Source organism: Somniosus microcephalus, chromosome 8, assembly GCF_052327205.1.
Source record: "Somniosus microcephalus isolate GS21.2 chromosome 8, FLI_Smic_1.0, whole genome shotgun sequence".
Classification (NCBI taxonomy): Eukaryota; Metazoa; Chordata; class Chondrichthyes; order Squaliformes; family Somniosidae; genus Somniosus; species Somniosus microcephalus.
In genome coordinates, this window is record NC_140994.1 from 152,676,876 (window position 1) to 152,690,289 (window position 13,414).

Here is a 13,414-nt window from a genome sequence, read left to right on the forward strand (position 1 = left end):
GATGGCGCGTCGGCAGGACCGGGAGAGAGTAATTGCGCACCGTGTCGGGGTGGATAAAGCTCTCCGTGCTCCCACTGTCAAAAAGGCAGGTAGTGGCGCGGCCGTTTACCGTAATGTCCATCATGGACCTGGACAGTTGATGAGGGAGAGATTGGTCCAGCGTCACGGAGGCCAGCGTATGGTCGAGCGAGTCGACGTGGTCATCAGATGAGGCGGTGGTTGAGTCCGGGTCCCCCGTGGTTGAAGTTGGAGACGTCCAAGATGGCGGACAAAATGGCGGCGCCCATGATCCCGATCCCCACGCGGCTGGGGCAGCCCAAGATGGCGGACAAGATGGCTGCCCCCACGGTTCGCACGCGGCGCTGCTGGCGTTAGCGGTTTTACCTTTGCAGGTGCTGACATAGTGTCCTTTCTTCCCGCAGCCGGAGCAGATAGCGTTTCTCGCCGGGCAGTGTGCTCTGGGGTGTTTTGCCTGGCCACAAAAATAGCATTTCTGTGCCTTGGACATCGCAGCAGCAGTTGAAGGTGGCGGTCCCATGACCCAAGGTTGTGGCGTCCACGTTGCGGAGCGGTTAGGGGAGAAGGCGTCCATATTCCTGTGGGCCGCGTCGAGCGAGAGCGCGAGGGACACTGCCTTTCTCAGGTCCATTTCTCCCTTTTCCAACAGTCTCTGCCGGGAGTAGTCGGACCTTAGACCCACAACGAAAGCATCTCGGATCAGTCCCTCCGTGTGTGCTGCGGCTGATACTTCTTTGCAATCGCAGCCTTGGCCGAGTATCCGTAGTGCCCGTAGGAAGGCCTCCACCGATTCCCCGGGCTGCTGTCTGCGGGATCTTAAGAGGTGCCTGGCGTAGACCGTATTTACCGGGCGTGCGTATTGCCCTTTTAGCAGATCGATAGCCGCCGCGTAGGTCGTCGCGTCCTGGAATATTGTATAAACTTGGTGGCTCACCTTTGAGGCCAGAATTTCCAGCTTGTTTTCGTCCAGGGTCACAGTTGAGGCTTGCAGGTAGGCCTCGAAGCAACGCAGCCAATGCGCGAATTTGGTAGCCGAACCCGATTCTTGGGGGTCTAGGTCCAGGCATGTTGGTCTGAGGGCTCGCAGCAGCTCCTGCTGCTCAGCGTTTGGTGCAGCAGCCTGCCGCTCAGCGTTTGTTGTCGACATTTTGTTTTTGCTAATAAAATTGATGCGCTATCAATTACTCATAAAAGACGGAGAGTTAGGAGAGTAACTAAAAGGCTTTTATTAGCAAAGAACAGAGCATGCCTCTCGTGGTTGACTGGGTTCCAAGAAGGCAGGGGGCTGCAGAGCAATCACCTTTATACCTGGGCCTGTGGGTGGAGCCAGGGGCGGAGCCAGCAGAGACATGCTGAGGCATGCATAGGTACAACAGTGTGCAACAACAACAACAACGGTGAACAACAATAACAGTGGTTTACCACACCTTCCACCAGCCATGCTGCAGCCACTGGGGTAGCACTGTGAGACATCACTAGGACAGGCAAAGGCACACACAAGACAGTCACGAAGGGAATGCATAAGGGTGATGAGTTGATTTCTTGATGTTATATTGGATGGATAGATGTATAACGTTGGATTGGAAAGTTTGCTTTGTGGTGGCTTTTATTTCAGCATTGTGGCCAAGAAGACACTGTGGTGAATAGTAACAGGGATGGAAAGGTCTGGGACAAATGTTGAAAGGGGAATTGGGGTTGTGGTCACTGGTACTGCAGGGGGATGGTTCCATCCTGGATATCCCAGCCAGAAAGGGGCTGTCTGAGTTGCTTCCTTCCTTCTGCTTCCTCCTCTTATGTTTCTTCCTCTTCCACATCTTACTCTTCCGTGTCTTCCTCTTCCATCTGTGAGAGGGTGCTGGAAATTTGAAATAAAAGCAGAAAATGCTGTTAATATTCAGCAGGTCAGGCAGCATCTCGACCTGAGACATGGGGCTGGATTTTGATACTGGAGGCGTGTAGGAGGCGGGACTACAGCTTTTGGGGTTGTAGTCCCGCCTCCATCGAGTTGTGGCCAACCCACGCGATTTTCACTTGATTGACCTTGTTGAGCCCGCCCAGCGGGCTCAGCAGGCCAATTAAGGGCCACTCGGCAACAGGTGATGTCACAGATTGACATTTCATCTGTCAAGAGCTTTTGATAGATGAAATATCAGCATTTGACAGCTCTTTGAAGCTGTCAAACACTGACAATCTGTACATGAAGTTAATTCCTTCCTCTCAGGCTGATTTAGAGATCTCTCCAGAACCGAAAGCTGAATGCTGCAACTTTTGACAGCTCGCAGCCATTCTGCTTCCTGTGCCAGTGAGATGAGGGACTCCCGAGACCTGAAGGAAGGAAGGCTGTAAAGGTAAGAAAAGGTAAGTAAAACTTCTTTAAACACTTTACACACACTAAACACACTTACCTCTGCACTCATGCACCCATCATTCACCTAAACACCGGACATCTCGAATCCTCCAAGCCCTTCAGCCCGACGGTCCGCCTCGCTAACTTGGCGTGGTTTGGAGCCGTCGGGAATCCCACACTTCAGGAATAAAAATACGGATTAGGCTAAAAACTGCCTGTTAACTACCTGTTAACAGGCAGTTAATTGGCACTAATCCCCTTCCCGCCTCGGGGAGGCGGGTCCCAGCACAGGTCGGGTATCCGCCTCCTTTGAAACTGGCATGGAGGCAGGTTGGGGACAGTATGGGTTCGTGCCCCCCAATTTTGAGATTTTAACCCCCCATACGCCTCCAATCCCGCCTGCACGGCTCAATGAAAATCCTGCCCATGAACTCTGTTTCTCTCTCCACGGATGCTGCCTGATCTGCTGAGTATTTGCAGCATTTTCTGGCTTCTCTGAGGCCTTCCTTTACCATCTGAGGCCTTCAAGCATCCAGCAGCACTCCCTGCACACTTGAAAAACTTTTAACATCTATTGCACCAAGCCACTTCTTCAATAAAATATTTTAAAAATCCAGTCCAAAAGCTTAAATACAAACTTACCTGAAAGGTGTGTGTCCCTTTAAGAAGTGCTGACAGAGCCTCTGTCGGTCTGATGCTCGCTCACTTCCAGGGCTTAGAACCCAGTGCTAAACTCAGTGCAAAGGTTCATGTTCGCAGAGCATGGCATTAAGTCAGCAATGCACGCCAACTGACGTTACGCTCTCCAGATTCGCATGTCCAGGGCTAGCGCTGCTTTTGGCCCTCATCAAAATGGCGGCCGCCAAGTCCCGTGCCAGAGGCGGGTATTAGAGCGGCAGCTGCCATTTTTTTCCCAGGTATCTGCCGCTAATGGGTGGTGGTAAGTAGTCCAATTTCTAGGCCTATATCTAGTGTGGCCATCACATTTCAAAGTGTCACACTTGCACTGGTTAGTTCAAATAACACTTTCATAAAACAGCAATAAATTCCAACTGAACAGCTAGGGATCCTGGTAATTAACTACTGGCATTCTCAAAATTATTTTGAAAAAGAGAAGGAAAGCAATTAACCTGTCAGGATGTGTCAAGTTACAGCAATAATACTTCGTGGCTTTAAAGGGTCAGGCTAGAAATTAAATACACCTCCATTGTAGCAGCAGAATAATAGTGTGCTACATGGTATATTGTGCTTCTGTCATTATAAAATCTAGTGTATCCTCCAATTTACTGTGAGCAACACCACAAAGATTGATTACAATTGAATATTTTTAAAGTATAATTACATTATAACTTCACTGCCTTAATGCTGGTATAATGAGCTGTGCCAAACACAGATCTTTAGGAAGTAAAACAGTATAATTATGTTATAATTGAATTTAAGGACATTACTTTAATAATGCTCATTTGTATTCCCCATGTAGCTAGGGCTTTGGAGTCCAACCACTGGATTGAATGGTTCGCTAGTAGATCAAAAACTGGAAAACAGTATGGAAGGAGTGACACTGCGAGTTGTGACAGTACTGGTAAAACAGATTTTTTTGCCTCCATATATAGTGGAATGTATATTTTGCAATTTACAGTGATATTTAAATACTTGCGACATTAGAAATAACCAAGAATAATAGTACAACAATGTAAATCCTATCAATATTATTATACCTCAATTTCCTCAACAATGGTTGTCAGATTTGAACCAAAACATCTGTGTGACTTTCTCACATAAGATAGTTTCTTTAAAACTAACCAAGAACAAAATGCTAGGAACTGTATATATTTTTAAGACTAATGCATTGCTGGAGTGACTTAATGTTCTTTATCATATTTAGCAGTCTCTCTCCTACTGCCTCAATGCCTCTCCTGATATACTCATCAAGCAGTAGTATAAACAGTAACCATGAAAATATTTGCAGGCTGAACCATTTCATTTTCCAGAATTAAACAGGTAGTAGATACAGTAAGAAAGCATAGAATGAGAAAAGGTCATTCAGTGCATCAAGCCTACTCCTTCCACAAATCTTGTAAAATGTACCCTATCCTGGACTCTGCCCCTACTAATAGATGTCCCATGGGGAGCTTCTGCATCAATGATTCATAAAAAGTAATCAAGCTTTAGGGGGTGGCGTGTGCCTAGTCAGCTTCACCTCTGACTGCCTCTGAGCGGTTCGAATCACTCCCACACCCCTGGGTTCTAGACACCGGACTTAGGTACAGGCAGCAATACAGAAAATCGAGTAGACAAGTGGTTTGGTGCAAGAAAACTGCAATTTTTATTAAAGGCACGATAAAACACAATCTTACTGAGAATCACTGATATAGTTACAGGCATAAACAATTACACTTGTATGGGAATGGGGAACACACGGCATATCAAGGGAAACAAATACATTAAAAATCCCCTTATCCTTATCCCACCCCCAATACCTAACTAGATTAAGCTACGGGGGGCCAGGAATTCATGCTCACCAATTCGAAACCTGTTGATTTAACTGGTTGTGGGTTTTGAGGTTTACTCTTGTTGTCCTTTGGGGTTCGTTGTTGTCATGTGGTCGCAGGGCGCGGCAATGGAGTTGTTTGTGCGAAGCACCCTCCTATTCCTCCGTTAACGCCTTCGTTGAGTACTTTGTCGCAATGGGTCTTCTTCTTCGGGCGGTCACCGATGGTATTACTGCGGTTGGGGTTCGGTTGGTGGTTTTTACCGTTAAGATTTTCCTACCCAAGCTTCGAACACCAGTTTATTCTTAATTGGTCTTTACTGCGCAAGTATCAAACGCCAGCTTGTAACTAGGCCGTTTGTCTTGATTTTACTGTCCATGCTTCGAACGCCAACTTATTCATCAAACGCCAGCTTATAACTAGGCCATTTGTCCCCCAACGCGTCTTTCCGCTGCCCTTCTCTGCCTTTACCGGTTTTACCGTTCTTCTCGTCTCATCTCGTCTGTTCGTTTGTGGCCCGTGTGTCCTGTGCGTTTTCGAATTCGGTTCTCGTTCTCCTCCCCGTTTGGCCCCGGTGTTGTAATGGGCGTCCTCGGTGTCGGGGCGAGCAAGAGAGCGAGCCGCAAGCGGCAAGAGATAAGAGATAAGAGACCGATCACTACCGGTGGGCCTACAATTATACCCGGTTCTTTACCCCTTATCTGCGCGCCAAATCAGATCAGTCCTTTTAACTTTTGGCGGGATCGTTTAAAATGATTACAGCCATTTACTTTAACGACTTCTGGGGCGGTTGTCTCCTGGTATAATGGCTTCGATATCCTGGCTGTTTGTCATTTATGAAACTTAATCGGGTTCCCTGGCTTGGCAGCTACCTGTGAGCTGTTACTGATTATTTATGCGAAGAATTGATGGGTTTCAGATTAGAGCCATCCTGGCTTGATCTGTTCCAAGGTGAAGAATGCATATTCTGTGTTTACCTAGCTGTCTGGCTTTACAAAGTCCTTTCACAGATTCATGCATGTTAGGTTTCGTTTCAGGGCCTGCCTTTTTGCAGGGCCTTGCTTTTAAAATCCTGTCGGTTTTGGTCACGAGTTTTCAGAAGCCATTTTGGGTACCCTTTTTAATAACTTGTCCATACAGGGTCCCTTTATCCATAACTTTCGGGGAATGTGGGAATTTTGAGAACCCTACACTCCCCCCTGTTGATACTAAACTCGCTTTAAGTATCATCCTGACAAGGTGAGCAATATTTCCGACCCTCCATAGTCAATCTTCCACTGTAATTACCTATACTAATGATACCAACGACACATGCATTTCCCATTCTGTCAAAATGTAGTGTACATAAGCATACATAGAATAATTACAGTTGTTTACACACATTCAAGCATGGAGGGGGTCCAACACCCCTGCACCACTTGGTACATATACATCTTTATTAAAACAACACGTCGAAAATCTTTATTAAAAACAACGAAACACAAAAAAACAACAATCTTTAATCAGAAATACAAAAACTCAAACAGGTGTATCTCCCTCCACCTTCACATAATGTTCCTTCCAGGTCCTCTGGTTTTGGAATTCTAGTATTTGACCTTTTCCCTTGCACTGAGTGCACACTAGGTACAACACTATCCCCAGCTGGCACACCACGAGAATGTGGGAAGCCAGTCTAATCCACAAAGGGACCTCTATATTCTCAAAAATGTCCCACCAGGGTGGAATCACAATGTCCAATATCTTAGCCTCTATCTCTACCGTCTTCTGCTCTAACGTGTAGAAATGTTTCTGCGAGACTATTACTGCTTTGAGTATTTTGGTAAGATGTTCTGGGAGAGGGGGGATTTCGTAGCCGAAATGCGCTACATACTTTTGTAGGTTGGTGAAGTTCTCCTTTACAGTGAGGTGAACAGTGGAGGGTTCAGGAATGGGGACAATTAGTTCCTGGGCCACTTGAACTTCTGCCTCGGGTTTAAAGCAGAAACTGCTGTCACTTACCGGACACCAGCTATGCTGTCCATGCTGGTAGTGGGGCGCACCTGTGGTGACACAATATGTCCCACCTCCTATATATGCTACCTGTGGGGGAACATGGTCTTGTGCCATTACCTCCATGGTACAGTTTATAGGTTTTGCGCCAGCAGCTTTAAACCCGCACTGTGGTTTTGAATAGGTGTTCAAGTGCTGGGGACACAGTATTATGTGTGCTCCCCGGCTCCAGCACCCCGCGAGGTCAGTACCTGTCATAGCGAGCACTTTATGACGTAAGGTGGGACCGCTGTGAAACGAATGTGTGCACCCCCTTGAATGACTCCAATGTTCTCTACCCTGTATACCGGTGCGGGTCGGGCTGTCCCACCCATGACCGGCATTCTCACTACTATACCCATGATGGTGTGGTTGGACCGTCCACAATCCACTGGGACTGGGTAGGCCTCGGAAGCTAGCCGGAGTTGACACGGGCTTAATGCATTCTCGACAGTCTTTGCGTGCTTCTCCAGCTCGGCTATAATTTCTTTTAAATGGACCGTCATGGCCTGGTCCTCATGTAACTCCGAGCCTACTACCTTATTCTCATCCATCAACATTTTCCTTGACTGTGTTTTTAAACCGTTTATCTGGGTCTGCAACTCTATGTCATCCAGACTGTTGATGACAGAGGACCCTGTGTTAAATGCTGTAAAAACATCATTCCATACTCCCCTTCTTTGTCTCCCCGCATTACCAAAGTACTTGCGGTGTATGACGTACAGTTCGGTTTTGTCTACATTAGCAAAATCGAACTCGTAAAACTTCCTAAACATGTCCTTTAACGGGGCCTGGTATAGCTGTTCTGTCTCTTTGGGGCACCACTCCGGTAAGTGTACCTCGGTGAGGTTTAAAATCACGGAAGCTACCGTGTAGTGTACCCCCTGGCACAGTACCTGTTCTGTCAGTACTAGTACCAGCCCATTCCCTGGTCCCTTGGTGGTGGCAGGGCACCCCTCTCTGTGTGTCCTTACTGCCTGAGTCGTGAGCAGGGGCTTCTGGGCGCGTGCCACTAGCTCAGTTGCTTTGACTGGGGCTGGGTAACGTGGGACTATGCAGGTGTGTAGGTGGGAATCCCATTCCACCCCCTTCCCCTTATCCTGCCAAGATGTGGAGAAGATGATAGATATGCCTGTGGGGCAGTCCTTTTGAGACTCCCACATGCAGACATAAATTCCCTGTTCTGACTCCCACCACTTATCCCAACATACGCTAGTCCCTCCTTGAGTCCCTGTGACCGTCCGGTGGGTGTCATTCCCCATTTGTTCCCAGTCAGCTGTACGGTCCCCCATGTCTGTGCTCAGCTTTCTGAGCCACCACCACCTTCCCAGGGGAATCTGTCCTCTGCAGGTCAGGCACACGAGTTTTCCCTCAGTGACCCCGACCTGTGAGGCCACAACCTGTATGCTGGGGCAGGGGAGGCCTCCCCGTAGGTGAACCCGGTCTGGCTGGAGTAGCGGATGGAGTTGGATCCCAACCACCCGGGCCATCTTCCCTCATGGGAGTAGATGGCGGGCTCCTCCGCGCCTTGTTCGCTGCTCCCAGCAGTCACCACTGGTGTTTTCTCTCCCGAGCACCCATAGATGTGGGAGTCCTCCACGTCACCTCGCTTTCCAACGCTCATTCCTATCAAGGCGAGTAGGATTATGCCCCCCTTCATTCTGAAATCCTTTCTTGCAAAGAGACACAAGAGCGTATAGCCAGGTCCCGAGAAGATTCTCTGGCTTGGGTGAAGCATAGTCGAGTCTTGCGACCTCGACCCAAATGCAAACATTCTTAAAAATACTACTACTGTACTATATTAAAACTACCCATCACCGTGTTTAAACTTAAACTAAACACCCAAACTTAACAATATAAACTTACGTAAAACTATGTACATCCGCCGCCCGTCTCCGGGCGGCCAGGCTAATCTCTGTTTGGGCTGCGGCACACCACTCCCTTCAGCGTGGCCGCACTGTCCTGTACTGTCGGTCCCTTGCAGCCTGTGGCTGCCGGCTGGGGACCTCTGTCCTTGGACTTCCCCCTAACTCGGGAGGCTGTCCCTTTAAAATGGGGAGCCGGTGACCATGGTTTCCTTGGCTGGGGCGTCCGTGGGGACCTTCTGAGGACTTTGGCGGGTGGGGTTTTCTTGGCTGGTGGGCCTTTAACCCGAACCATTGCCACCTCCAGTGCGGTCTGTGGGCTCACCACTGCCGCCGGCTGGGGATTTCCATCCTCAGGCTTTACCTCTCCTGAACCTGGGCCAGGGGCAGGTAACTCATCACAGCCTGGTGCTGCAGGCTGGGGGTCCTCGCTGTCAGGTCCCAAATCTGGGTCCGGGGCGGGGTTTTCACCCTCGGGTCCCTCCTCCTCTAAACCTGGGTCAGGGGCGGGATCTTTGCCCTCAGGTCCCTCCTCATCTATATCCCAGAAGAGTGGGGGAGTGTCCCAAGTGGTGGGCAGGCTGGCCCCTCCCCTTAAACAAGCCACAGCGCCTGCCTGTGCAGTCTGTGAACTTGCTCCCGCTGCAGGTTGAGGATTTCTATCCTCAGACCCTACCCCAACTGGCTGTTCTCTCTTCTCGGGTTTAAACAGTTTACACTGATTAATATGGAACCATTTGGTGCGCCGAGGCATCTTAATGGTGTATACCATGGGGCTGGCCTTGCCTACAATGCTGTAGGGCCCCATGTATAATGGTTCCAGACTCCCTATCCGAGCAAAATTCCTCACCATGACCTGATCCCCTACCTCCCACTCGTGGTGTTTTTGGGGTTCTAACAGCAATCGGTTACTTCGATGCTGCTTTCCCATGTTCCCAGCCGCCTGCCCATGGACCTGCTTAAGGTGCCCGAAGAGGTTTCGGGGGAACCTGTCCCGGTTTACCTCTCTGAGCTGACCTTCTGTGAGCACCAGGGCTAGTACATGGGTGGGGGTCCGCATAACCCTGCCAGTCATCAGCTTGTACGGGGAGTACCCTGTGCTTTTTGACTAGCTGGCCCGGATCCCCATCAGGACCAACGGTAGGACCTCGGCACATTTTCTAGGCGAGTCTACCGTCTCTTTCCTCAACCTTTCTTTTAAGGTCCTATTCATCCTCTCCACAATCCCTGATGACTGTGGGTTGTGGGCCACATGCCACTTCCCCTCGATGCCTAGCAGCATAAGGGTATTCTGCATTACCTGCCCGGTAAAGTGACTCCCTTGGTCGGACTCCACATACTGTAGTAGCCCCCACCGCGAGAACACCTCCAGGACCAGGATCCTGGCTGTACCCAGAGCTGTGGCTGTTCTGCAGGGGAAGGCTTCTACCCATTTCGTGAACACATCTACCAGGACTAGGCAGTAATTATAGCCTCCCTGGGCGGTAGGTAGGAGCCCGATGTAGTTGACCTATATCGACTGCCATGGTCCCTCTACCCTCCTGATGTGTCCCATAGGTACCTTCCTTTTGTGGGGGTCAGGGTTGTTAGCAGCGCACACCAGACAGCCGGCGCAGAATTTGCGGACATCTTCCCTGAGTCCTGGCCACCATCCTGCCTGTTCCACCCGTTGCCAGGTGGTCTCAGGCCCGGGATGCCCTGCTCCTGGACCCTCGTGGGCCAGTTGAAGGAATTCCCTCTGGTGCTGCTGCGGCACAACCCACTGTTGCCCCCGGAACAGCATGCCCTCTTTTACGGAGAGTGTTGCTGTGCCGTAAGGACCCTCTACCCTTTTTCCCTCAGTCACTGCGCTGAGGACTGCCTTGAGGACGGGGTCTTGGGCTTGGACCGTCTTAAGGTCCGGGGCTAAAGCTACCCCTGCACTCCCTTGTGTCCCATCCCTACCTCTGACTGCTGCCATGGGTCTGGACCCATATGGGTCCCAGAAAGTGCCTGTGCAGGCACCCTCCTTGATGAACATGTCAGCCTGCTGGTTGCCTTGACTTCGGGGTTCTGTGGAGGAATGGGCTTTCACCTTATGGATGAAAACCTCCCCTTCCTCCCCCACTGCTGCTAAGATCTTCTCCAGCAGGGGTTTCACTGTGAGGGGTCTCCCGTCGGCGGAGGTGTATCCGCGGCGGGACCAGATGGCCAGGTACTCCATACACGAATTGCACGTAAACATGCTATAGTAATCTGGGATGTAATGTTTAAGTTATCCACCAGATGGAGCCAAATATTAAGGGTTCACATTCACCAGTATTTAAGGTAATGGGTCATGTATTCAATGTCCTGGTACACCAGTTTATACGGTAATGTGGCATTGCATTATGGGTATGACTCAGAGGTTGATCCTCCATCTTGTGCTCGCGCAATAAGAAGTGTGCCTGGCCTCCAGCTTGTAAGAGATATGTTCCTCTGCTACACCGTGTAAATAAACAGTTGGGTTTTGTTCCTAATATCTTGCTTCTCTCAGTTTCTGACCTTACCACTTGGATATCTCACACGCTGTCCAAGCAAATCGTGTATGGGGTGGGGAAGATTTCGGGGTGTGTAACGACATACACTACCGCGGACAGTTCAGCCTGTTGGGCGCTCATGGTGCTGGGGAGCTTAATTGCCAGGGCAATGTTTGCCGCTGGGTCATAAACTCCACACTCGGTGACTCGCTCGCCAGCAGATACCGTGCTGGAGCCGTCCACATAGATTTCGCGGCCTGTGGGGTGTATCCCGGCCCATAAACCTATGTCCACTTCCCAAACCCCTTCTATGGAACACCGGTGGGCTGTTCCAGGATATACCAGGTTGGCTGCGAGCTTTGGCTCACAGAGACCCTTCACCTTGAGGTCCATCTGTGAGAGCAGCAGGGTTCAGCGAGCAATGCGGGCAATGCTCACCGTCCTATCCTTGATCCTCCCATCCAGGAGCATCTGGGTGGGTGTGTGATGGGTGAGGAGGGTGATGGGAGAGGTGCCTGTGAAGATCAATGATCTTTTCACAGCCCAATGTGTGGCCAAGAGGTGCCTCTCACAATTGGAGTAGCTCTTCTCCACATCCGTGAGTATCCTGGAGGAGTAGACCACCGGCCTCAGCCTGCCATGCCGCTCTTGGAGCAGCACAGCACTCAGGCTGTCCCCGCTGGCTGCTACCACCAGGAAAAACTCTCTCCCCCCATCTATGGCCCCTAGAGCTGGTGCGGTCTGCAAGTCCTTCTTGAGCCTAACAAATGCTGCCTGGCAACCCTCATCCCAAGCCCACTCCACTCCCTTGTGTAGGAGTCGGAGCAGAGGGGCTGCTGTGACTGCATAGTCCTCAATAAAGTCTCTGCAGTACCTGGTTAGCCCTAGAAATGACCTCACACCCGTGACTGTGTTGGGGACTGGTAACTCTTGTACCGCTGCTCTCCTAGCCTTATCTATGGCCCTTTCTCCAGCGCGTATGGTCAGGCCTAGGAATTTCACCTCCTACTGGCCGATCTGCGCTTTCTTGGTGTTCAATTTAAAACCCTTTTTCCCGAGCAGCTCCAGCAGTTCGGCCAGTAGTGGGCCATGCTCCTCTCTCGAATCCGTGAACAGGAGCAGGTCATCCACATACTGTACCAACTGTCTGGGCTGGCTGAAATCCTTTAAACTGTTTGCCATGCACTGATGGAAAATGCTGGGGCTGTTGTGGAAGCCCTGAGGCAAACAGTTCCAAGTGTACTGTTGCCCTTTAAACGTAAAGGCAAACTTGTACTGATCCTCCCTCCTTAAAGGGATGGACCAAAACCCGTTGGAAATATCCAGCACCGTGAAAGTGGTCGCGGATGCTGGGATACTTCCTATCAGGTCGGCAACTGCTGCTACCGTTGGTGCACAGGCTGGAATGTTACTGTTGAGCACCCGATAGTACACCATGGCCCTCCAGGAATTGTCCGGCTTTCTAACCGGCCACAGTGGAGAGTTTATGTGGGTGGCTATCGGTCTCAGGACCCCCTGCTATACTAAGGAGGACATGGCTGCTTCCATGTCTGGCTCCGCTTCCCTGGGGAAGTTATACTATTTCTGTGGTCGGGCCATGGGGTCCCCGTCTATGCTGACCTCAAACCCGTTGACCCTCCCGCAGTTGTGTTTGCGTGTGGCAAATGTGGCTAGTTGGGCCTGCACAAGTGCCTGGAACTCTTTTGGGGTATTACTGACCATGAGCTCGAGGTTATAACCCTCTTTGGGCTTCATGGAGCACAGGGTCCCCTTCCCTTCTTTCCCTGGGATGACTACTACCTCGCCTTCCTTTCCTGTACTTGCCCCCCATAGGCAATGATTTCTTAAATCCACCAGGATCCCGTGGCCTACAATAAAGTCGGTTCCCAGGATCCCTCTTCCACCCTCCACTTCCCACTTCATTAGGACACAGGTCCACTTAGAGCAGAGTGGTCCTAAACGAATTGCGAGCGGGATGGAAAACGAGCCAGCCTGTACTCTGCCTGTGAATCCCAACAGACTGTATGGGCCCCCGTTAGATAGAGGTGAGGTGGTGGGGTTCGCTGAATGGACCACGGTGCATGATGCCCCCGTGTCCCAACAGATAGGTCCCCTTCACCTTTTCTACCTCCATCTCGATGTGGGGTCTCTTCCATTCATCGTACC

At 50.4% G+C, this 13,414-nt stretch overlaps 1 protein-coding gene across 1 annotated transcript in view; it reads left to right on the forward strand.

Annotated features, from left to right (window-relative positions):
* The window catches only part of LOC147113870 (glutamate receptor ionotropic, delta-2-like), an 826,198-nt gene that overhangs the window by 591,119 nt on the left and 221,665 nt on the right, over nt 1-13,414 (forward strand). The window contains exon 9 of the mRNA XM_085995253.1: nt 3,846-3,947. Within this exon, the coding sequence (XP_085851379.1) occupies nt 3,846-3,947 (102 nt within the window). The remainder of the gene's footprint in view (nt 1-3,845; nt 3,948-13,414) is intronic.